This window comes from Pempheris klunzingeri, chromosome 9 (genome assembly GCF_042242105.1).
Source record: "Pempheris klunzingeri isolate RE-2024b chromosome 9, fPemKlu1.hap1, whole genome shotgun sequence".
NCBI classification, from domain to species: Eukaryota; Metazoa; Chordata; class Actinopteri; order Acropomatiformes; family Pempheridae; genus Pempheris; species Pempheris klunzingeri.
Genome location: NC_092020.1, coordinates 19,247,974 through 19,275,363, shown reverse-complemented (window position 1 = coordinate 19,275,363; position 27,390 = coordinate 19,247,974). Strand labels below are relative to the sequence as shown.

The following is a 27,390-nucleotide window of genomic DNA, read 5'->3' as shown; positions in this document are numbered from 1 at the left end:
AGATTTTCAGGCAGCCTCTTTTTCAGGGTAGGTCAAATTTCAGTGTTTACACCTGTGCAACAACTGTTGTTCAGGTATCTATCAATGAAACTTGATGTTTGTACCTGACCATTAGTTTGGCCAAGAGCCAGCTCTTCTAATGTTTACCTGTGAGTAGAGTTTAGCCAGCGTGAGGGGTGTGCTACAAAACAAGTTCAATATAGCCAGGTTTTCTCTGTGTGAGCTGCTCGACAAACACTGAACTTACAATCAGAGATAATTGGTACCATGACAGTGGTTATCGGTTTGCCTTTGCCAACCCAGGCTTTCTGCTTCAGGCTCTGTGTGTGTTCCCATAAAAGAAGACATCTGACACGTCATTTGACTCTTCTTCCACACAAAATGGACCAAACTGGACTGATCACGTGCCAGGTCATGGAGAGCTATGAAGACTACAAAAAGAGAGGAATGCTGGCAGATAAAGTTAACATAGTTACAGCCTGCACTCTTAGTGCCTATTGTTCATGTTTAAATGTGGCAGCTGCACATTCTTCAGTTCACTTTAGCTTGTGACCAAATCAAAGTGAAATGAATTCTATTGATCGAATATTATCTGTGATAAATACCGCTAGACTAATCAATTTTCTAATCTGTTCTGTTAGCTGCAATACCTGCAGTGTAAAACGCACTTGGCCTGGCAAGCATTAAAACATTATCCAAAGTGGTCTGTAGTGCTGTAGTGGCTGCTTCCATCACTTTGTTAATGTATGGATGATATGCAGTGTAAAACTTGTAAGTGTGTGTAATGTTACAGATTTTCTGCATGTAGCCTCTCATGCATGAACTCCATGGTTTTGTTCGATGACATTACTGCCATACAGCTCATGACGTTATGGCTCAACATACCTCGATAACCCATTAATCTTGCTTTGTGGTACGCAGCTCACATGCCAGATACATTAAACTTGTATTATGACTGAAACTGCACAAACGCAAACAACATACCTATTCTTCAGATGAATGAAACAGGTTTCCAGAAGCAACAGTAATTGTGACACTATCACTTTGTTCATAGATACATACATGCATGCATACAGCTGTTCTCCATCACTCCTTAACTCATTCAATGAAAAGAATATGCAAAGACGACAGTTTCACATTGGTACGATCTTCCTGCCACACCAGAGCAGTGATACTCTGATGATTGCACGCGGCTGTGGCTATTTACAGCACACACAGAGTTATTGGTTCGTCACACATGCACCTGTAAATCATCGGTGATCATCATCAAACCTCAAATAGGTAATGATGATGATTTGGTGATAACGATCTCACTCACAGCACTCATGTTAAAATTAGTTTACAGAGTGCTTCACAAACACAGGGGGAATAAAATGAAGTGACAACAAAAAAGACACGACGTATGACAAAAAAAAAACAACAAAGTCGAGCACTTTTAAATTTATAAGTGTCCCTTACACATACAGGTGAAACAGCCAAAAACAATAATGTTGCATAGTAGATTTCATCTCTCACCTTATTTTCTCAGTTCTACTTTTGCAGATCACAGTGAACCTGCTCTGTTCACCGTGGCCCAGACTGAACTCAATATTTGATTGTTTTTTTTTTTATATTTTAAGACTCTGGCCCTGTTCTTTAGGCAACAGACAGTGCACAGTGAGGTCAAAAACATTTTTACAAATACAGATTCTGTCAAAAGAAATTATCTTCACTAAATGTTCTGAATTTTTGTTGTAAATCTTCATTCTTAGCCTGTGGCAGTGAGAACACTTCACTCTGGCAGTAACATGATCTCAAGTGACTTTAAATGAATGCCAGTGCCTGAGTCCTCATCGCTGATAGAGGTTGATTGATGTCATAAATGACTAAATGCTCCTTTAAATCCCCAATCTCTCCTCTCCCGGTGCACATACGTTGACTTAACCTCATGCTGGTACTCAAAAGGATAGCACAAGTAGAACACACACATTCACACACACGCAAACAAACTCAAGCTGTTACTAGTCAGCTCGTACTCCGAAGAGCCAAACAAACTTTAATGCAACAAGACCTTTGCAACTGTGCCAGTCAGTCGTACAGCATCTAGGCCCCTCGGATCAAACTGACACGGGTGCTCACTCGAAGCAGTGAGTCGAGTTATGAAAACAACCATCTTCGCTGCGTTCAGATATAATCTTTTGTTTACAATTCGCTCAGCAGCCCATGCATTACACGATCAATTTGTATGTTTTCAAACTGCAAGGTGGAAATGTGAAATTCAAATAAATAAGTGGCATGTAATCTGAGAGAAAATGAACCACAGGGAAGAGTCAAATGCACATGGTGGAAAAGAAAACATGCCTGTGACATGGCAACATCATGCTCCTGCCTCTAGGCATGCAGAGTGATTAATATAAGCATATTTGTCCATGTAAGCACCCAGGGGGAGAGACATAAGCACATGTAGCATAATTAGGAAGAGGATGTGATGTTGGGTTTATTATCAATTCGTTACAGTAGATTTAGACTTGCAGACAAATGCAATACTGTTGGTTTTCGGAGCTGAGAGTCTGGTAATGCTCAGCACTGGCTGAGAATGTGTGTATTTGCCAGTCACTAAATGTTCTTTTGCAAGTTTTTTTTTTGTCCGGTGTCTGGAGAAGGGGAAAGCAGGCTGAGTTGAGGCTCGGCTTCAGACAAACTGGAGAACCATGTTTTTTTCCGGCCGAAGCTCCTCTGAGGGAAAGCATCGATTAAAGACGGAGGTGGTGGCATTGGTGGTGGAGGAGAGATGGTTATCAGAGAACTACATGGTTACTATTGGGGACCTGATGCTATTTTAGAGATGCAAGACGTCACATAGAGAAAAGCAGGCTTTTAGTGCTTTACCAGATCTCTGTCATTTTCAGTCAAATGAGATACTTGTGTGTATGTGTTTCTGTGGTAACGTTGATTAGATGCTTGTTTCCTGTGAGTCTTGGGCTCCAACCTAGCTACTGGAATTGTATAAAGTAACAAAGCTTGCTGGATTAAAGCAGTCATAGACGATCTAACTCATTCATTTAAGCATACCATTTAGACTAATTTGTACATGTTGAGAGGTGATCACAACTGAACCAACTTCTGCAGTCATCAAACCAGTCAGTGTGGCAGTTTTTAGAATACAAACCCTCACTTCCTACCCTTCATGCTGCTGCTGCTATGAGTTGTTTACCCCTGTTATTGGTCATCGCTCCATCACCGGAGCATCCCTCTGTTCCTGTGTCTTACCTGCTTTTGATGGTAGTTCCTGCCTTTTGCTTTAGGGACTGTTGTATAACTGGGTGACATGCGTGTGTGATGATCAAGGTCAGTCTTTTCTGACAGACTATAGCCGTACGTCCATTCTTTGCCAACAAAATCCTTTAATGTATGCACCTCTGACTGTTACTGCGACAGCTGAAGTTCTGAGTAAATAATTTACATGCAAACCTCCCAGGCAGCATTTTCTTTCAGTAAAGGTTTAAAATAGACCTTGCTGGAAGAGGATCAACTGAATGGATGATTTTTTTTGAAGAAGAAGAAACTAAAAAATGATATATATTCCACCTTTACGTTACCTCACATAATGAGAGTGTGGATGCTTCTCTTTTCAAAACTTTGAAGCTAAATTACTCTTTGTTTGATGTCTCACATGAAGTATTAGTGGAGCTGACACTGCTTTATTTTGAATGTAGATGGATATTTTGCTGTCTCATTTTGCCAAATTCAATCTCCTCTGCTTTGATGTCTGAAATTGCTAATTTTGTGCCATAAAAGCAAATAATGTTGTCTTATGCAGAGTATAAGACAGCAACACTTTATAACAGAAAAATACAGGATACATCTTTGCAACGACTGTCCACATGCTGATTGAACAATTTATTTTCACTTATTCCAATAATGTAAATCCTCAGCTGCTAGAAATTTCCCTGAAAAAGCACAGAACACAGTATATAGGATACATAAGTGCATACATTATTTTCAAATAATGATGAACTTCACTTCTCTCTCAAAGGCAAAGTGCTATGCTTAAAGACGTAATATGATAGCCAGAGATAAATAAAGAATAAGACCAAATGTAATATTCGCTTGGATTTTATTACAGTGTGCTGCTTCTAACCTTTTACATTTTAATGCTTTTTGATGGATGCTTTTCCTAAAAAAAAATATCCCTCTCATTGGCTCAAGTTAACATTTCAAATAAGTATGTAGTTTTGGAAGAAAATAAATGTCTGACTAAAGCTTCTTTTACAGCTTATATTGCTTTATAAATTGGTAAAAGAAAAAATTAACTGTAGAAAGACCAGTAGTGTTGAAATGTACTTTAAATACAAATTTTCAACATGTATGAATACCAGCATTAATTGTTGAACCTGACAAGGCCTGCAACCAAAAAAAAACAGACACAGCTAAATAAAACACCTGCTGCGTTGGTTTTTATATTGTGAGTTGGCCTAGAAGCAGCTGAATAAGCTTTTAAAGAAGCAGCAGCTGAAGAATTGCTGCCATAAGAGTAAGATTATCACAAATAGTGTATGAAGCGTAAAAAAGCAAAGAGGCAAAAAGGATTGATTTGACTTAAACCTTCAATAATAACTATTAATATGGCAAGTTGTGTGACAATAACCAGTTGCTAATTTTCACATTCAGCTTCATTTTGAGCCGTGTTTGTGGCCAATTGATGAATGTAAGTCTAATATTCTTGTAATATTCTGATATTTTATCTCTGATTTTGGTCTCTACCACCTAATGAAGAAAATATCTGGTTGTTAAGCTGCAAAATGGTCCACTATGTTCACCAGCAAGTCGCTTTCTGCTGTTTGGTGCTGAGCAGGCAGTGTACAGTGGAGTTTCAGACCTCTTTCTCTTAAAACGACTTCCTGCTGCAGCTGAAAACATGGCATGAGTGATCAGATTGAGCAAAATTGTGGACCTGACAGCAAAACAATGAGCTGAACCTCACTTTAAAGCTCTGTAAAGCTGAGGGGAGCTTCAGATTTAAGTTCATCACCACGAGCTATCCCTTTCACATCATGGGCTGAAAATAAAGACCCTGCTACGCAGTTCTTATCACACTGGTCTATGTTCAAGTGGTAATTTTTTGAAAAAGTTTGTTTTTTGATAACTTTCTTATTATCATTTGATACATTGTTAAAACTGGCATACATTTTAACATTTGAAAGACTGAATTAGAAGTCAGAAGTAGCTGAAAAAACAACGCACAAAATGGCTTGTATCATATTGCCGAACATCCTTTGTCAGACGACCATCATTGGTGGAAGCCACTTGCTGTAATGCAACTATGTAGGTAATGTACAAATCTTAAGAGCACTGAAACAAAGGTGATACTCATTAAGTGCACCAATACATTACCATTTCCCTCCACAGCCTCACTGCTTTGTAGGTATATAGGAGTGAGGGTAACATTCCAGCTGACTTCATTAAGTTTCATTTTCCATTTTATCTCTCCTGAAGTGGACCATTAAGTCGGTGCGCAAGGGTAACTGATCAGCCAATCTGCCTGTGATTTATGTGGCAGGGAAACTGAGGACTTAACTGAGCCTCAGAACACATTGATTACTGACATGGTTAATTGGCTAAACCCACTGGTACATTGAGACAGGCTTATTGGAAATGTCAAATCAAGCGGCTCATTTGCATTCATGATGTATGGTGTCTATTCCAGCTTCTGCTCAGGCAGCACAAACTGACACTCATAGCAGGAAGGGCCTGGGATCTCTGCCTTGAATTTGCAATTGACCATCTGGCCTTCCAGGACATTGGTGTTTTTCCCCCCCCTAGCATCCACATGTCTGTATTGGATGCACTTATCCAAGCTCTCATCCTCTATTCAGCACATGTTGGCTAACTCCTGATGTGAGAGAGACTCGATTCACCTATGGGTTTTGATTAACGCTTTGAAAGTTCATGTAACTGATTAAACTGTGTTAACAAAACAAAAAATATGTTGGTTTATTATTTTCTTCATTTCTATTAGTGTATGCATGTGTGTTTTGGAGATGAAAACAATGGCTGAGACCATTTTGCCCTAAGATGCCTAAAGTGTAACCAGATGAAAGCAGCAATAAATAGAAAATTTTGTTTTAAGCATAGAGAAGATAGGGGTTGTGTGAATTTACAGTGTTTGAGTAAGGGGATCCTCTTGGCTTATTGTGGGTATGTTTTTCAATAACCTGAGAACACAAATCTTAAAAATATATATGCATACACTTCAAATTCTACAGAGACAATTCTTGAGCAATACCAACGTGTAGTTTTCTAACTTAATTGGACATCCACATGAGGCCTACAACATTATGCCATGTACCAAAACAACAATTATGGAGAGCAGGCCTACAAACAAACAAAACGTCTTTTCTTTTTTTTTTTCTTTTTTTAAATAACAGCATAATTTTAAAAAACTGCAGAGTGCAATAGAAGAAAGACTCAAAAGAAGAGTGACAGCTCTTTTTACAAATTCACCACCTCCACCGCAATTAACTCAAGCAAGGGTCTGTATTCTCGGAGGCTTATGTGCTCTATGAGGAAAAACCTATCAAGTAAAAAAGTTACTGCTAATACTGCTAATTGCCTGTATTTTTAAACCTGAGATCAACTTCTTGATGCACTTAATTATGTTTTTGTAAGAGCTCCTAATGCTTCATGTTAATGTGTGTACTGTAAAGACCTGCTTCCCAACTGGTTGCAATAGTGATCTGTGATAGTGATTAATTAATCATTTCATTTTCATTTGGACGTGAAGTTCCTTGAAATTCTTATGACCCCAACCCCGGCTCATAGAAATTATGTTTTTGAAATAGCAAAATGTATCATGTAAGTCACAAAAATGTTGATACTGAACGTATCAGTAAAATGTTCCCTCAATATCCACCTGTAGTGACTACCCCATGATGAAACTCTTTTATAATTATGTTTAGACACTGACAGCATTTGGTTAATGTTAGGGAAAGATCACTGTTTTGGTTTAATACAGAAAATGTCCAGTGGCTGAGGAACTCCAGATTAATATGCCTTCAAATGTCAGCTGTTTGGAGGATATAAGAACAAAGAGCCATAATATCATATAATACAGCCATAGCGCATTTCGATTTGTCTTCCCTCATGATTTGACATACAAATACCTGCACTGCTAATATAGACACTTGACATAAATTACATTTTTTCTGTTCATCTCACTCAAAATATTTGTCCTGCCATTCGAGGCCAGCGATGCAAAAGAAAACCCAATATCATTTCACTAGCTTAGCTGTTATGTTGGCACATTGAGATAGAGTTCAATAAATAGACATTACACTGTATGGGCTTTTCACCACAGCAACAGATAAATATCTGCAGCTCTTTCACTTCTTCTCAGTAGATTCGGTACATGACACACAAGTATTAATCAAATTCTCTGGCTGGCTGAATAGACTTGACTCATGCAGAAGAACTAAAGGAGTCAAACCTACTCTGGACTAGGTTCGTCAGCGAATCAATGAGAGCCTGCTTTACCATGAATATAAGCCTGCAGCTCAAGATGTTTCACACAGTAACTGTACATAATACATACATATTCAGGAGGCATTACAAATACACCATTTCAACCCTTATACTCGATACTGTGAGACATAAGAAAGACGACTTCAAGAAATTCAACCTTGAAGTCGTTCTATTCACATTGAAGCAGCAAACAGCACACACAAAATGGCTTGTATCATGTTGCACCAACACCAACCAGTGGTGGAGGCTGGACAAACTGTACAGTCACAAAGCATGTCATCCATTACAGTGAATTCATGAGTTTAAGTTGAAAGTTGATACCTGAAAACCACAACATATCAACCTCATGGTGGCACTTGATAAAACATTATCATGGATCATCAAAGTCATGAGAATTCACCCTCTGGTGACAATACTGATGATGATGATATTGAACATAATGCTTAATAACTTCTTATTCCTGACATTTGAGTCTGACTTTTTAGCTTGCTTCTCCTTTATTCTTTATGGTCTGTCTCATCTTATAACTTTACACCTCATCTGCCATCTCAAATCCCCTTATCTTTCTGCTCTCTGTTCTGTTCCGATTTTCCCTCTCACAGCTCTGTTAGAGGTTATACTGGCCGGCAGAGACTGCTTGGTGGCTGGAGACTCATGCTCAAGTGATGAGACTTGTAGTCCCCGTCTGCGGACTTTGCGTCAGTGTGTGGCGGGCAATGGCAGCGTGAAGCTGGGCCCCGGTGCCAGGAGCCAGTGTGCCAATGCAGTGTCCGCCTTGCTGTCCAGCCCCTTACATGGCTGCCAGTGTAAACGGGGCATGAAGAAGGAGAAGAACTGCCTGAGCATCTACTGGAGCCTTCATCAATCCATCATACATGGTCAGTGCTTAATGGATAACAGCAGTCTACACTGCTAAAAACCTTTTATTTAGTTTACAAATATTTGTTTTACTGCATAGAGATGCTCAAGAACCGGTTTCTTAAAAATAACAGATGAGACATGAATAATAGGCAGACTTAAATCAGAGTATAAACTATTATTTAGTCAATTGGAGCCTCAGTGGAGAAGAGATAGTAATAATATGAGAATTATTTATGTTCCATATTGTTAAATGTTTCTCCCTGTGCCTGTTGTTATCTTAGGACTCAACCTGGTAGAGAGTTATCCCTATGAGACGGTGCAGAGGGATTACGACTATGTCCGCTTGGCCTCTATTACAGCTGGTAAGTTCAATGACCTTCATTAACTTTCACCTTATTTTGTACAATTATACCCTTTGAAAATGTTTTGTTCTTGCATGAATATATGACTCGACAAAATGCTTGCTGGAAGCACGCCCAGGGAACATGGGGGTCTTTTCTGTTCTTGAGAAACATATAGTCTAGTACTGCCGTTCATCTGAACACAATCCCAGCATCCAAAATGATAGGATATCTTCAAGTTGTTGGATGCCAACCTTATTCATTTGCCAGACTCAGTTAAAATAACATAATCCATGACTGTCAATGTATGCTAATCCAGGTATTGTTTTTTATGGCCTCAGGCTCATGTAACAATGCAATCTCATAAAATTGATTAAACCAGCCCGAGCTCTGAAAAGCAGATTTCATGTTGTGGATATAAAAATTACAGACCCAATATTGAATGACAACAACATGGACTAAATATGCATTTTTGTCATGCTCATCATGTGAAAGACTAGCGCTAACATTTAAGCAAGTAAAGCAACATTAGTTGAGGTTAAAATTGAGGTAAAGCAACTAGTTGTTCATGTTATATTGAAAGTGACTCCCATTGGAAAGTTTCCTTGCATGAGCTTCAATCTAAAGTCAAAGGCATGGAAAGGCTAAAAATCCATTAAAAATCCGACCAGAACACCTGCCAACATTACAAAACTAAAAACATGCTGGAGAAAACTGACGACTCATTCCTAGAGCGAACGGCTCAAAGGGGTCAGCTATTGCTCATTCCCAGGCAACATGTAATCAAAAGGTTCATTCAGACTTTGTCACACTGCGGACCAGGGTTCACTTTCACACCAAACATGCCCATTCATAAATTCATTGCACAGGAAGCACAGGAAGTTGTTGCAGATAACAGATAACACAAGTATGACTCCGGTTTCACTTGTCTTTAGATCGAATTCTAAAGAGAATTCAATATCAAATATTTTATATTATATTTCCTTATTTAAAGGAGACATAAACTCATTTTCAAGTTTTATACTTGTATTCTTGGGTCCTACTAGAACATGTTTAAATGCTGTAATATAAAAAAAACCCTCATATTTTCTCATACTGTGCTCTTTTCGCCCTCTTTCTGAAGGCTCCATTTTAGCTCCTGTCTCTTTAAGCGCCCCCTCCAGAAAGTCCCGTCCGCTCTGATTAGGGTTGGGGTTAGGGTTTGGGATTGGTCCTCAGCAGCCCAACAACTCCCACATCAGCTCATCTCTGAAGGGGAAACACATTAGCCAAACGAGATACTAAGGCTGAAAAAGGTCATATGACCAACAGATCATATGCGTCACCTGCATGTGACATCACAAATGGGGCCAAAACGAAACAGATTATTCTTACACAAATTTACTGAAAGATGAGGCCGGAGAAAAAGAGAGAGGATGGTTTTTTCTAATAGTTTGAGGGTTTGTAGACATACCAGGGACACGTGTTAAAAAGAAAATAAAAAGTGCATTTTGCATAATGCATCCTCTTTAAATAAGCATCTATTATTTTCTTTTTACTGAATAGCTCTTTATGTGATGAACTCTGTTAATAACACAGCTGCCAGTAATGTTAGTGGACAATTCTATCATTAAGTCACATCTCTGCCATCCAATGCAAAGCACAATAGCCCACATAATCAGTGAGTAGTGACACAAGCCGCAGCAACACACTTTTAAGTATGACAGACATTGTTGAGAGGCTTTTAGACTACTATTACATTGAAACCCCCTTAAATTACAATCTGATTTTTAAGGTTTGATAAAAGCAAATTGTGATTGTTCGTGCATCTGCACTATTTCACATAGTACGTGCAATTGGGTGCTTATAGAATCCTTGAAATGACATATGGAGAAATGGCCATTGTTTCATAGAAGTGAAGCACATTTTACAGATAAGAGGATTTGTAACAGACAGTGAACAGACGTCACTCTACTGAATACTAAAATGCAGTCTGCAATCACCAGGATGGGAAGGCATGGATCTGGTTCTGGTGCTAACATTAAAGTAATGCTAAGAAGCCCACTGGGCTTCTGAGGAATAGCCCCAAGTCATTTTGTTATTCTGGTCCTTAGAAAATGAGCATCCATTGTTTATTCACAGACACTTCCACCTTGAAGTTTAGCTTTAATTCAAAACTACCAACCTCAGTTTCTGATTTATATCGGCATGTTCAATAGAGTACATACCACAGTTCACATGTGCTCTTACCCATATAGAAATATTGTTATCGTTATTGTTATACACAAACTCTGTTTTGCTCTATTGCTATCATTCCTCTACTCATATCTATGCTTGTCTTTGACCTTACTTCCATCCGCAGACTCTGATGTTGGCATGACAACTGTGAATCGCTGCCTGGATGCAGCCAAGGCTTGCAATGTGGACGACTTGTGCCAGAAGCTCCGCACAGAATATGTCTCAGCTTGTATCAAACCCACTGCCAAGTCGGGCCTGTGCAACCGGCCTAAATGCAACAAGGCTCTGCGCAGGTTCTTTGACCGTGTCCCTGCCGACTACACGCACGAACTGCTCTTCTGCCCCTGTACGGACACGGCGTGCGCAGAGCGTCGAAGGCAGACCATTGTACCAAGTTGCTCTTATGAAAGCGTGGAAAAACCCAACTGCATTACACAGATGAGGATCTGCAATGCTGACTACGTGTGCAGGTTGGTGCAGAGAAATGGAAGCTTTTAATTGGTTCCCATTTATTTCAGTGTCAAGTCTTCCTCTCGTGTCTCTAACAGATATTAAAGTTATCTCTCACTTAGCCATGGTCTCCTATGGATACAATAACATACAGCTATAATATGATCATAATCCTCAATTCTGGTTTGCTTTATGATTCACATCTTTTCTTAAAGTATACCAAATCAGCATAGCCAGTCTTTCGTCATTCCCAGTTTATTCAAGTATTCCTTGGATACAGATTTTAGAAATACTCACCATTCATATTTGGGCCAGTGCTGTTCAGTATTATGGCTGTTTGAAACCAAATAAACAGCCATTCAATCAACAAAATGGCCCGCTGTTTTACCCTAAAGCTTTCTACCACCATTGGTTAGAACACCCTAGAGAGCCTGTTGGAATAACACATTAAATATTTAGCACAGATAAAGAGCCAGATGGATCAGAGTTATCGCTCATTGCTATCTCTGGTCATGGCCATTATTTTTCACAGCCCCATTACACTCAGAGGGCTTTACTAATGATCCCAGGTCTGGGGGATGAAATATATTACTCTTTCTATCACTTTCGCATTACAGTCCAATGCTTTCAGTCTTCACCACAGCCAACAATATTTCTTTATGTCAGAGGGGGACACTTAATTAAATGACCAAGTTATAGCAAAAAGGTTGTATAAAAAAGAACCAGCAAACTTTTTAAATTAAACAATACAAAGATCTGTTCTCAGTCTTGCCAACCAGTGTCTCTCGCATCTGTAGGTCTCGCCTGGCACAGTTTCAATACGACTGCGAACCCTCCGAAACTTCTGCCAATGGCTGCAAGCAAGGGAACTATGGAGCCTGTCTCCTCGCCTACACAGGGCTCATAGGTACGTGCACACCTAAGAGGTAATAATGAATGAAAGAAACATTAAGGAGAGGGAAAAATGAAGTGAATTTTTTAAAAAATGAGGAAAAGACAATATGTGAAAAAAAAATGTATATGCCATATGCTGCGTTAGAGAAGGGAAGAGAAAAAGCAGCGACAGAGGCAGGAATGAGTGAAACCTTGCCAGGGGGTTAATTAATCACTGAGTGGGAGAATAAAATGACACTAATAATTCTAAACTAAAACAAAAAATGTCAACATGGTTTAAGATACAAAAGCATAAAAAAAAAGATACAGAAAGAAAAAGAACAGCTATGCCTTTTCTGCAAACTGCAGAGAGAACCTAATGCATTTCAAGAACCTCAAATGGTGCCCCTCAGCACAAACACACACTTGGCATTTTCATTCTTGTCTTGTATTTATTAAAGCACTTGAAATCCAACATGCACTATGTTGAAGGGGAAAAACATCCACAGAGAAAAAATCTCAATGCCAGAGACTTCTGTGACCCAAAAAAGAGAAAATTGGAGCATTTCTCAGTATCTTTTTACTGTATCACTTCAGTCAGTGCACAGTCTAACCAATAATATTGTAATAATATCAGCCCTGTGCATCTGGTCAGCGTATAGGAAATGCAGTGTCCATTAATGTTTCAGATAATAAAGCAGTAGTAATACACTGTAACAACTCAAAGGAGAGTAAATATTTAATATGATTGAAGTCTGGTGTGGTCTTCTTTACAGGAAGCACAATAACTCCCAACTATGTCGACAACTCAACATCCAGCGTGGCTCCATGGTGCTCCTGCTCAGCCAGTGGGAGCCGGAGAGAAGAGTGTGATAACTTCCTGGGATACTTCACCAACAATATCTGTCTCTGTGAGTGTCACTCAATCCATAATCTACTTGAATGCACTGACTCAGGGTTGTGTTTGTGTAGAGGTGCTAGGGGGTAAAAAAAATTTGACTGCTATTCCTGTTAAAAAGATGTGGTGCAGTTTTAGGGAAAGCGCTGATATGTTTTTGTTTTCTTCAGGCATTTTATTGTTTTTAGTTTTTCCTGTTTCTGGTCATGACTCAACAAATGTCTCTGTAGGAAAACCAGGCTCACAGCAGTGATACAAAATATTTCAAAATGTACTGTAAAATACAGTTTCTATTTGACTCCGGAGACACAAACACCTTCATCAGCATGCAAAGATAAACAGTTTGGCTATGGATCAAAATTCCACTAAATTATTCCACAGCTTTCTCAGATTGTAGCTGTCTATCTAACTAACAGATATTATTTTCCAATTTCAGCATTCAAATACAAGTTGCATGTGTGTTGTACACTCTAGTTTGACATAATTTTTCCAAAATACTTATTTAGTTAGATGATAGAGAAGAAGATCAAGCTTCTGGTTAGGTTAGCTTAGCATAAAAACTGGAAAAAGTAAAAAAAAAATAAATAAATAAATCACAAAACCTGCTTACCAGCAACTCTTAAGCTTGCCAATTAACATTATATGCCAAATATGTTTAACCTCCACACAAACCAAAATGTAAAAAAAAAAGGATAGGTTGTGTTTTCATGGGAGGTTATGGGACTATGTCTTGGGTGGGGGCAGTAAAAAATGTCAAACTATTCCTTTAAGCCCAGTTCTATCCCACCTATAGATGTCCACGCTGGCATATGGACACTTTTGGTCTTAGTGTGAATGCAGCGCACCATCACTGTAGAGCTCAAACAAATGCTGTACTGTTCTACACAAATGCCTCAGGTGCTTGTTTGGATTTCTATGGTTTCATATCTTTTCACTCCACCGCTGGTACAGCCAGAGTAATCTCATTAAGAAGCGGAAACACAAATGCAGCGTTCCCTAATCAGAATAATTTGCACTGAAAACCTGCAACAGGGGACACTCTAACAGACTTGATATGAAAAGCAAAATAAATAAGTTCAACGATAGAAGAAGTGACAGGACAGAGCTGTTGGGATTCAGTGAGACAGATGTTTCCCAGCATGCTTTAACAGCAGCAGATCAAATGTATTTAAATCACAGATGCTGAGCTTTTTGTAGAATTATCGGTATGTTCTGTCTCAGTCTCTCTTTGTGTCTCTCTCTCTCCCATTTTCTCGATGACTTCATTTTCTCTCGTTATTAATCATCCCCTTCATGCTGTTTCCTTGGTAATTCCACCTGGGTGTTCAGACAGTCACTTCTTAGTGAATTATAAGTGAGCTGGCACTGTGATTGTTCGCTAATTGTATATTTATTAAATCTCCTTCAAACACCTGATCTACTGTTTTTTTAAAGCAATTGATGGAAAGAAGTTAAAGAATTTACTCTTCAAAACTTCTTTCAGAGACAGCTGATTATTTTGGACACTCATTTTTCTGTTATAACCTTTATAATGTATTGGTATTTTAACAAACATTCCTTCATATCTCAGGTCTTTAGTTACCATTTACTTATGGAACACATATGGAGCTACTGATTAATATAATATTGCTTGTACATTATTCAGGATGTATTATTAACAATGACCACAACTACATTGTTGGCATATTTATGTTTAACAACTGTAATAGTGACTATGCTTAATATTAGTCTATTAGTCATTCCCATCAGCCTCTGCCAAAGTTGAGGCTGATGGTAATGACATTAGATCTTCAAGTATTTGGTCATAAACCAAAGTATTGTACAAACTAAACCACTGACTTTATGTTTGCACTAACTGAAACGCTGGGGGATCACCAAAGCCACAACAAATCATCATGAGGACGACTTATGAATGTCTGAACCAAATTTCATGGAAATCCATCCAACAGCTGTTGGGACATTTCACTTAAAATAACAAATGTCAGTCTCATGGCGGGACTAGAGGAACAGTCGGGGGATCATAAAAGTCAGTAGGATACATCATCTGGGTACCATGAATGTCTGTATAGCAATCCATCCAGCAGTTTTTCAGATATTTCAATCTGGACCAAAGTAATACCAAAGTACCAATATTGTTATTCACAAAGCCAAATATAAATATATAAAATACTGCAGGGAGTAAAGGGCATAATTGAATACAATCAAATAGGGTGTAAGCTGAAGTTCTGTACAGGCCCAAGGTATGCATTTAAGGATTAAAACTGATGCATGACGATAATGTTAGAGCCTCTAAGAAAATGTCCTGAAACCTGAATGGTGCAGACAGCTGCAATGATGACACTACAGACAGCAGAAAAATGGGCGCTGCTAAAATCAACATATGTTTTAAAAGAGGACTATATAACAAAAAACTCAATCAACGTGTTCAACACTGCATGTGATGTAGTATGGGCTACATTATGAAAAGATGTTGATTACCGGATTTGAGAAGGTCAACAGAGCAATTTAAGAACAGCAGTAGTAAATAAATTACTTTACAGAAATCATGGAAATAATAATATGGATTAAAGGTGAGCATATACCATCATTTCATTACAGGGGGGGCTTCTAATCTATTGTGTCTTCTGTTCTTCTGCATGGTTTGCTAATGCTAATTTTCACCTTGACACATTCTTTCCAGTTCTCTTCTGACCTCTGCTCTGGTGTGAATAATTAATGGTCCTTATTACTGATCTCAGCGAGTATATCTATCACTGAACTTGTACACACAATGAGCATCTTTGCTTGGTGTGTGCGGCGAGGTGAATCTTTGGCCAGCCTTTCCTCGGGCCCCCTGCCTAGAAAAAAGATACAGAGAGGTCTCAGAGTTGTTTGGCCGGTGCAAATGGTCTACGAGTTAATGAGGTCGATGTGGAGAGGCAGGTGCAGTTTGGATACTTGAAGAGAATACTGAGTATTTTCTGTTTTCTTTTTTTTCCTCTCACTCGCCTCTGCTGACCAAATCCAAAACTAGCTCTGGCCCAGCAGAAGCTCTCATGCAAAATTTACAATTCAGAACCAGACGTATCTGTCGTGATTGAATAAGACACAAGTGGAATTTGATGAAAAGAATAAAGACGATCAAGTAGCAGAAGTCTGATAACTTTTCATTTCCTTTTTTTTTTTTTAACTGCTTCTGTTTCAGATAATGCTCTCATGATGTTTGGAAGTGAATCTGACCAGCAGCCAACTCTCAGCCATACCAGTACAAGCAGCCCCGGGTACAGCAGCAGGGAAAACAGGAGTACCGTTTCTCCACCAGAAACCATAGAAACTATGAGGAACATTCTGGATACAATAATACCAACACAGGTGTGCAGTTTTCTTTCATGGTCAGTGTTCAGCAGCTTCTCACAGCCTTACATCCAGCAGTAAAGTTCAGAAGTGCTTTAAAGATATTAGCATTTTAAAACATTAAAGTTATGTGATGAGTATAGTTTTGGATGGATGGATCCCAGTGAAAACTTGTGTAATCTGTTTTTTTCAGCCATTCGTTTTCAGTGTTCCTGAATGGATCCACGGGGTATGGAGTAGGCGTGGCGTGCACTGTTGTGCGCCATGGTGTCTTTTTCTGATAGGTTACTACCCCTAGGGGTGTCAATTTTCAAATTCTACACATCATAGCTTTAATACTTCTAATTTTACTTCAGTGTCATTGAAATGTAAATCAGGTCAAGCTGATTAAGATTTTTTTTCAGGCTAACTATGAAAATCTGAATGCAGCAGTCGGAATGACCACAATAATATAAGTAATGCTGAGATCAGACTACACAATGTCCAGTTAATAGAGCGACCCAACAATAAGTGCTGAATGGGAGCACCTCACAACAAAAACATTACCATTTTCAAATTCTGCCCTTTCCTAGTTTGACAACTTTAACGACATGTTACATGACAGCGGTTCATTGGATCACATTGTGTTTTCTGTGCACAACTCCAACATGGCAAAGCAGATGAGGAATGATGTTTTATTTCCTTTCAGGAAGCCTGTAACAATTTGACCATCTGACTCAGGTCATTATTATATATATTATTATATTTATATTATTATTATTATTATTCCAACTTAATTATGCCTGTGGGTGCAATAGTAAGATATGCCAATTTATGCATGCTGGACTCCCACACATCAACCCTCCCGTTTGGAGGGATAAAGACAGAGCCCACCTCCATTGCTAATTGACAATGAATGGTTCCACAACATTAGAGCATTTAAGAGCAGGTCTTCTGTGACATTACCCACTTTGTTTACAAAGTTCAGCAAGCAAATGCACAATTTCAAAGTATGTATAAATAAAATGCCAAGTAAATAATCATGGTCAGTGATGGAGACCAAAACTAACCAGGATATCTTGGTATTGTTCCCCAGAAAATTTGTCATTTTAGACAGTTTTCCTGCATTCTAGTGAATTTATGGATTTGCAATTTTTCCTACTGATTGTGTCAGAGGTGCTTTAAAACATAGTTACTGCAACTACTACAAAAGGTAATCAATTTAATCTGATACCTTGGCGGCTAAACTAAACTATTAACCAGGAACTCGGATAAACACTGCATGATGCACTAGTGCACCATAATGTAGTCATTAGATGATGGCCTGTCTAGCCTGTCTGCTGGAATCTAAATGATTTGTTATATTACATACCTCTCATTTGCATGACTGTAAAAACTATCTGTCAAATCCATGCAAGATAATTTAATGTCCTTAAATTGTAAGAGTTGCATATGCAGAGAGTAGTTTGTCTTCCCTCCTTACATCAGACAATGAAGCTATTACAGAAGGATACAAACAGAAAGTAAATGGATTATTTAATAGGTAGAATATAACATATTGTACGATGTGCTAACACAGGAAGAATGTAGAATACATCAACAGAATCAATAAAACACAATGAAATACTCTCATCTAATATTGTTAGATTAAAACACTTTTGACCATTTTGAACTCTTGAGTTTATGTGCAGTGCTGAACTGTATGAGCTGTACAGTGTGTGAATCCTATTTGCATTATGGAGTTTGTGTGGGTATATAGAGGCTTTGCTTTAACTCTGGTGTCCTTTGTTGAAACTACTTATAGAAGACACTGGGACCACACAGACAGACAACGTGTGTTGGCGCAGTTTATCAGCACACACAGACATGCGGCACATAGGACGGGCAGATAATAATGGATAGGTAGCAAGAACGGAGCCCTCATTGCCGCCAACTGCTCTTTCAAACAACAAATAACAGACTGCTAAACAGTGCTAATGTCTGGGGGTGTTTGATTTATAATCCTCTCTTGTCCTCAACTCTGGCTGCTTTAAGTAGAGATAGCGAGTTAACTACATTTGAGGGCTGCACTGTTGTTGACAGCATATTGGGGAAACACTGCTTTAATTAATAAAAACATAATTACATATATACAGTGTAATTACAATTACATACATATAATTATGTTCCGTGGTCTGATGTGCAGTTTATCATGTTTCTCACCCAAGGCATGGCAAGAATTTAGGACTTTATGATCGTTTATTGTGACGCAGCTACCAGAAGGCAAAAATATTGTGTAGTCTGGGGATCTTGTGACCGTTGACTGCATTTCGAGATTCAATTAGCCCTAACCTCTTTACCTAACTTCAGCCCTTTTCTTGACCATAGCCCTGTTTTAAAATTGAACCTTGAGATTGATAATCACTAGCCATGACGGGAAATGATACTCACAGGGCTGTTTGTGTACCACTATAATGTCAGCAGATCATCAGCATTGGACTATCCAAAAGAGAGTGGCCATAAACTGATCTCTGTCTCCTCCCAGGCACTGGGAAATGAACTGCTCGTGGGCCAGTCCACCCTGCCATCCAATAGCCTCCCAAACTCTGCCTCACCTCCCAGCTTAATGCTTCAAGCTGCCTTCGGCCTTCCGTTGCTGCTCCTTCATCTGCTCAACAATGGACGTTAAAGACTGCAGGAGCACGTGCTGAGGACCCTCCTAATACCAAGCAGATGGGAGGACCAGCGCAGTTCAGAGGAAAATGGACCATGTGGCATAACTCCTCCATCTAAATATGTACATTGATTCTGTTTTTCTATTTTTGTGTCTACGTGGTCCTATTCCACCTGCCAGTGTTCTCTCTGCGAGTGCGGGAGACTCCTGCAGACAGAAGCCAGTCTGTACATTTGTACATTGTCGTCGCGATCAAATCAAGCTGAAATGAAGTAAGAGTACCGCTTTTGTGGACTAACCCAGCTGTCAGCTATTCAACTGTATCCATTTGCAAGAGTTATTAGAAAATATACCGCAGATATGTACAATGCAAAGACATGAATTATGTCAGTACCTGTGAAGATTTGTATTATCAAAAGAAGCTCTTAGTTGAAATATTGTAAGGGAAAATGGTTTAAGTAAACCAGTGAACTTTGTGTCTACCCTGTGCTCAGCACACAAAGTGATTGGAGAGCTGCTCGAGTATATGGGGCTTTAATGCCACTCTCCTCCAGTGACTGAAAGAGGACTATTATTTCTGATCAATACTGGAATAGTGGAGAGAAGAAGAGACCACAGAGCTGCATTTCGCTCGGACATCCTGGACAAATGCCCTGATTCCTTCATGTCCAGCAGCACGATCTAGGATAGATGTGGCAATACATAAGATAAACCTTGACACAATAATAGTCCTCTCCATCAAGACAGTTGCTCTTCATAAAACTCTCTCACACCACTTTCTTTGTTATTGCTAAAGCTACAGTGGCTGTTAAAAGAAAACACGGATCCTTGGTCTTTATCAGCAAAGACAAGTTCTAGGACTTGAAAGGAAACAATCTGAAAAGCAGTAATTGTTTACCTGTAGCTGCTGTAGTATGTGCATTTGTGAGCGTAATACACTTTTCTTTCTCATTGTGTATATGAACACTGCTATACGGGCGTCTGAGTTTTTGTGCCAGAGAGGAAACTGACAGGTTTGACTTACCGAGTGGCGCCAACACCAGTACGGAGTTTGTTTGAGATTAGACAGTTATGAATGATTCAGTATTTTCTGTTCTAGGAACGTGCCAGTGAATGCTGAACAGGACCAGAGGTGCTGCAAATACAAGTTCTCAAATCATTATGTTTACACATTAGTAGTACTCCTTTTTAATGACAAATGCTTTGTTTGGTGTGGTTAAAGTGAACGTTCTCAGTTGAGGCTTCTGGGGAGACACAACACAACTGAGTACATGTTTATCTAAACCAACTCTCACATAACATCCACTGGAGCTCATTATTTGAAGTGAGATTGTAACAGGATTTAAAGCATAATCCAGCCATTTGTGACCTAAGATCTTCTTTCAAAACTGATCTTATCGGATCTCTCTCTAGAAGCTCACCAGCTGCTTCATGTCAGAGATAGTTTAGTTAGATCTTGCTTTTCTGGACCTCACATAAAGATCTTTAGGCCCAATAGAAACAATTTTCAAGTGCTGTAAGTGCTAGATTTTTCATTTATCTATTATTGACAACCTTTGCTATTTTTAGCACCGCGTCACTCTGCTGCAAATGCAGGCCAAAGACTAAAAGAATAACTGGAATTAATGGCGAGAATTACCAACACAATTGTGCCAGACCTGTCTGAAAAGTTGTTTCAGACAGGTCTCATAACATAACAGGCTAATTGGAATAACTGTCGGGCCACACCACTTACCTCTACCTGTGCGTGACTGCTACCTCACTGAAATGCTAAGACTCACACGCGTGTGGTGTCCACACAGACGGTGTTACTGCTGCAGCACTGCCGGCCATATTCTATATGTATAGATATTGGAACTGCCGTGAAAGGTGTAATGATGCTGATATGATGTTAGTATGACTATTAATAGATAATTCTCTATCATAGTCTATTTTGCTAAAAGAAAAAAAAAAGAAAAAAAAAAAAGATAAGGCAACATGCCTAATCTCTAGATTCACAGGCAGCTGAAGCTACACTCCACACGCAGGTTGTGTGGCTGCTCTAACCTGTTCAACATGAGTGCCGACATAAAAACCCCAACAGCTTCTGTGATGCACATGCGCTTCTCAGGAAGGTGGTGTGTCCCGGACATCAGTACTTGTTAAGTTAGGAAACTGTCAAGAGTTTTTACAGAATCCAGTATAATTTTAAAAAGATTAAGAGATGAAAATAACGGTCAGACACGAAAAATCGTCATTTTGCATTTAGTTTGCTGGAAAAAGACAATTAACATCAAGTCAGTTTGCATACTGAACTGAACCCCTAACTGTGACACAGGATGATGTAATCATCTTCCTGTTGGTGTTGTTAAATCTGATGTCAGATGGGAAAGTTTTAAAGCATATAAGCTTTTCAGTACTTTTCATACACATGAGACACATAGCTTTTAAAGTTTTGAACAGGTAATTGTTTTGAAATACTGCCACCTAAATATTAAATATACTATATTCTTTGTTGCTAATAAATACAGAGGAGTTATTTTAAACCATAACTACACTTTATTTTTGGAAGTGAAAAATGTTCTCATGTTGTTACCAAAACATGGGAAAATGTAATGAAATTAGTCAAATATCATGTTGGATTTATTCTTTATGCCTGTTAGCATTCAAAGTATTACACAACAGTTGACAACACACAGGCAACTCTGGAAAAAGCACAGGCTTGGTTGACCTCATTGTGAAGTTAGCGTGGACATCAATCCGGTGAAGATGTAGTGTTACTGACCATTATAAATGTATTTGCTCTCTTCTGCAGGGGTAAACGACAGGATCCAACATGCATGAGTGTATAGCCATGCACTGTGAGGCTGCGTCAAATCAAAGTGTTGCACTCAGTTAAATGCTCACATCAGCATGCTGGTATAATGTATAACATGTTCATGAACACAAAGTACCGCTGATGCGTAGCTCAATGGGCATGTCTATGTCTGTTTTGCAAGCAAGTATTGGATAAATTGCAATTTTGACCTGAAGATGAATGAAAAGTTGAAGTATCTCTAGTTACTGCTCATCCTAAGGACAACATGGAGGTCTTTAGCAAATCAAATTTCAACAAACTGTTCAATAGTTGAGTTATTTCAGTCTGGACCCAAGTGGTGGACAGACCAACATCACCAGCTGCTATCATGGCCACAAATGGATAAAAAGGGATTAATCACCTTCACAAACACTGCTACAAAAGGTTGGTCATATTGTATTACATATCAATTAAGATGGCTCATATCAAAGTGTATAAATCTGACATATCACTGTTGGTTAGAAGTGTCTGACCAATGTTCCTCTTTGGTCATGTACAGCAGTTTGTTTTTGGCATATGTTGTCATGATTTCCAAGTGTTCTCCTTGATGTATTAAATCACTTTTCAGTTATTAAACTGATGTACTTGCAGTTTGGGTTCCCAAAATTCCCTATTTTGTCACGTTTTGAAACCTCACACCAATGTGCTGACTGCCACATACTGCTACAAGTATTTGTACTTGTGGTTACATAGCACACACATAATATAAGCCACCTAGCACTTTACCTCCTGATTATTTTATTTTTTTGACCAGTTAACCATTTAGTCAATGAAAAGTGGACAGAAGAAGTTTTTAGGCTGTTTAGGCTTTGCCTAAACAGTGAAATGAAAATTGAAAATATTCTATTTAAAAGTAGCCTTGTAGAACTCCATGGCCGCTGTTCGTGATCAAAATTGGCACACTCCAAAACTGGATGGGTTCGTCCTTGGCCCATGCTACACCCTTCCACCAAGTTTAATGAAAATCAGGTCAGTAGTTTCTCTGTAATCCAGTTCACTAACAGACAAACAAACAGCACTGAAAACATAAAACCTCCTCAGCAGTGGTAATGATTTAAAACACAGATAAGCACCAAAATGTCTCACTTCACTTTAAATCATTTAAACATGCAAAAGAGTTTAATTCAGTTAATTCAATTGTCAAAATCACAGTAGATTAATTTAATTATTCAACGAATGGCTTCAGCTGTGAAGTCACCTTTGTAGCAGTGTTTGTAACTACATGAGATACACTAATAACTTAAGCTAGTTAAGTTATTAGAGTTATAAGTGAGAAGAAAGAAGACTGTGATATAAAACTATGTTGTCAGGGACTCGACGTTATGACTACAGAGGAGTGTCCTTACACAGCATGGGAGAAAGGTGGGGAAGGTGTCTACAAAGCTCTCCATCGAAAGTAAGTCATGTAACACATTCTTCGCGTCATGGTGATATTACTCCATGGGCACTGACATTGAAATCAGCCAGAGCAGTGACTGTGCAGTACTGCACCACAGGGAGCAACTCAGCTCATTATGCTACACAAGTGTAGATGAGAAACAGATCGCTGTGATGAATGTGAATGCTCAGCTGATTTACACCAAACTCATCACTTCACGAGTGATGCGCTTTCATTTTCAGCGCGCTGTTTAGAATCATCTCTTATCTCTGATGAACAGCGATACATTTGTCCCGTAAAATCCTGTCACTCCAATTATAAGCACAATATTTATTAAGATTTTAAAAAATCCCCCAAAGAAAACTTCGTGCAGCTCATGAAAGAAACAAGACGGAATTTGATTTAATGATTCATGTTTGATGAAGATAAAATTCAAAACTCCATTTATTGCATAACAACAAGTCCAGTTCTCTTCTATTTGTCACATCTCATCCTTGCTAACAATGCCCTTCAATGTGCACAGTGCAGCTTGTTGGCAGTGATTATGGTTGATTACACCCTGAACAGGACCTCTTGTCAAGTGGAGAGCCATTTGCGTTACATACATTTAAATATCTTTGTGTAACTAAATTGTAACAGAGAAAAAAATGACTTTGTAAACAACAACACAATGAGGCAACCAAGGAAGCATGAAGCAAATAATGTTATTCATATTTAAAATGTAGGTTTCCAGTACAATTTGGTCAAGCTAGGAAATGATTGTGGTTTCATTAACAGACTTAATAAGTAATAATGAACACCACTCCGCACTGGTTTTGGTGTTGTAGCAACAAAACATTGATGAAAAGTTTGTGTAAATCACAGATAAGCTTCTTTACAGTAGGTAGTTTAGAAGTCAGGTTGTTTCTCTGAGAAAAAAGCCAATAACGTCAGAAAACACAATAAACATATGAAAATATTTCTGATCAGTGTTATAGTCGAGAGCAAAATTGCCTTTGACATTTAAAGTAAAAATACCAGCAGCCTTTGAAGACATTATATGTATAATGTCTATTGTTGACATTTATTCTTGAGATGGAGATTATGAGACTGTGAGATTATGTTGCAAACACAAATATGTAAAACTAAGAATGCTATTTGACAGAGGTGATGAAAAGAGCTCTAGAAATATATTCAATATATTCAATGAAGAATTTTAAAAAGTTAAACATTAATAGCTCCAGTCCAAAATTATACCTTTATAAACTATAAACTAAAAACATATTATTATATGAGATACCAACAATGCCCTTAACATAAATGTAGTGATCACTAAGCTTTTTAGAACCATACATATATTTTCATCTGACATATCCACCATATTACCTATGACTAACACATCATGTTTTAATCCCCTTGGTATTTGTAAACTCCACCACTCACTGGATATTTCATGGTACGGTGCTTGTATGGACTAATATAGTGAGGTGTAGGTTTCAAACATTTATGACAACAGCCTCCATGGCTTTGATGGGAGTCCCAAAGTTCTGTTTTGGATTTAATATGATGTAGTGTTTAAGTTTGTCCACGACCTTGTTTGAGGCCAAACAAGTAACATAGATTCAAAGCGAAGATGGCTCAGTGTTTATGTGGACTATCGGCACTAGACGGAGGGACTGGCTTATGAAAAAAACATCCAGACACACAAAAAATATCCTGACACACACAAAATAAAAGACTAAGTATGATGGTATCCATACTTCTTTCTTTGCTTCACTCTCTTCTAATATGCCTCTTATTTTCCTCTAATGTTCACGCATTAGGGATCTATGGCTTGGATTCATTCACCCCCATCGCAATTGCCCCTCCATTCACCGCAGTTTCTATCCAACGGTGTCTCTGAATGCAACACGGATCAATAGCACCAATCAAATGTTGCTCTAGGGTGTTGAAACCTCTTGCCATTTACCACTGGATCATTTTACCTGCAACATATCAACAGAGTCTCACTACTCCTATTTTCAGACTCCATGTGGTTACCTTCCATGTCTTCTGATGGCAAGGAAAAATTAAAGTGATTCCTCCCACTAATTGCTATAAACACTGAAACAAAGTACAACCAGAGCCTGTGACACATGCCAACTTAATTTTCTCACTGCTTTCCTTTCCAATACAATAATTTGTTAGTAGCTGCAACATGAGTTCACTTCTGATGGCAAGTGAGCTTAAAACGCAACCACAACCACAAATAAAACCTATTAAATATTCACTCTTGGAAGACTGTATGAGCTGTAAATCAAAGCTGTTCTAGGGAATGATGATGATCATTGAATAGCAGAGCGACAGGATGGTTCGAACTGTTGAGGGATCATGACGTTTTCTATAAAACTGAAAATACAGCATGACTGAATATGTTTTGAGACACATCTCTATTTCAGCGTACACGTAAATAATGTGACCAATGACAGCTGAAACTGGCAATCTAGTGGCAAATAGGATGAAATTGATATGAATGACAATGTTCACTATAATAAGCAGAAAAAACATGCAGCAGGTTATAACTTGTGTCTGTATCATGCCTCTGTCTTGGAGCCTGTAATCCCCAGAAAGGGACTTGTTTACTCAGTATGGTATTTAATCAGCGTAACTCAGTAGTAATAATCTGTCTGAAGGGCATCACTGTGTTTCCCCTGCAAGAGTCACATCCCGCTGCTGTCCAGTCGATGCAGCGAGGCAAATCTAATTAGTCAAAAAGTCAGTATTACAATACAGTATGACATTTATAATCCTTTCTACTCAAAATGGATATCATGGTTTAAACGTAGGAGGTAGAAGTTGCGCTTTGCATGTTTTGCTTAGAGGAAACATCTCGTGTGTTTAATTATGACTGGATATTTTGTCTTGTTTGATATAATCAGAAAACCTCCTCACACGCTTCTCTCTGCTCCATGTGCACGCGTGTCGTATCGCATATTTGCAGAACAAAACTATGTGCTTTTCAATCTTTGACAAGTGCCTCCGTGAGTTAAATAATGCTGTTGCATTCTTTGTTGCAGATATATTCCTCCAGCACGGACTCAGATCAGTCTTAGTATTAATGAATGCACACAGAGTTTCATCAGTGCACAAAAAAAACATGATCCTATATAAATTTAAAACAAATCCTATCTACGTATTTAAAAGTATTTGTAATTTTCATTAAAAACATATTTAGATGTTGTTTCAAAAACCCGTACCTGCTTTTACAAACTGCTGTCTGGGTATGTTAAGACTCCCCTGCTGCACCTTCAGTCACAAATTATCCGTAGCCAATCAGATGGCTCCTTACATCTACCAGTTAACATGGTGTCTCGTAGCTGCTCTCCCAGTAAGCGATAACTCTCCTGTTGTGCATATTTAAATATGTTTGTGTAATGAATGCAAAATTTGCCATATGCTCGTAGACAACTTATCATCCATTAGCTAGCTAGGTAATTACCTTAGCAAGCATACTTGCAAACATATGTAATCATGCACGATAAGAGAGTCATTACAGTTACCTGTGGAGAGCAACTTCCAGACTCCATGTTGACGCTGACCTGTGGCCTGATGTAACACCTACTGTGCTACTTTTGAATGTTCTAACAAAAGAAATATCAAACTAAGCAACAGGGAATAACATTTCACAGCTTAGAAACGGTTTTACAATATTGTGTGTTGTGTATATATCCATGAATGTAACCATGTGATGAAATGATATCTCCAGTCTGCAACTACATGACTGGCTGAAGTAGAGGGAGATCTAATTAACATTTTTTACTGTTTGAAAAAAATTTGTGATTGAAAAATTTAAAATGCATTTGTGAACCTAAACACTGCAAAGGAGTCTCAACAAACCCACAAAAAATAAAGTGAAAATAAAATGAAAAGAGTGAGTTTTAATATAAACGTAACAACATCCAAATATGTTTTTGATGAAAATACTTTTAAATAGGTACATTTATTTAAAACAAGAAATATTTGTATGTGCATCACAAAGTTGCAATTGCAACCTTTATATAAGTGGATCTGTGTTACATTTATATACTATCAAAGTTTTTGTGTGCATTAAAC

The 27,390-nt window shown here is 38.4% G+C and overlaps 1 protein-coding gene across 1 annotated transcript in view; it reads left to right on the top strand.

Moving 5' to 3' along the window:
• gfra4b (GDNF family receptor alpha 4b) overlaps nt 1-19,120 on the top strand; it is a 61,767-nt gene extending 42,647 nt beyond the window's left edge. The window contains exons 2-8 of the mRNA XM_070836418.1: nt 8,103-8,378; nt 8,643-8,723; nt 11,044-11,389; nt 12,167-12,276; nt 13,019-13,153; nt 16,325-16,491; nt 18,977-19,120. Of these exons, the coding sequence (XP_070692519.1) occupies nt 8,103-8,378; nt 8,643-8,723; nt 11,044-11,389; nt 12,167-12,276; nt 13,019-13,153; nt 16,325-16,491; nt 18,977-19,120 (1,259 nt within the window). The remainder of the gene's footprint in view (nt 1-8,102; nt 8,379-8,642; nt 8,724-11,043; nt 11,390-12,166; nt 12,277-13,018; nt 13,154-16,324; nt 16,492-18,976) is intronic.
• Nucleotides 19,121-27,390: the final 8,270 nt, after the last annotated feature.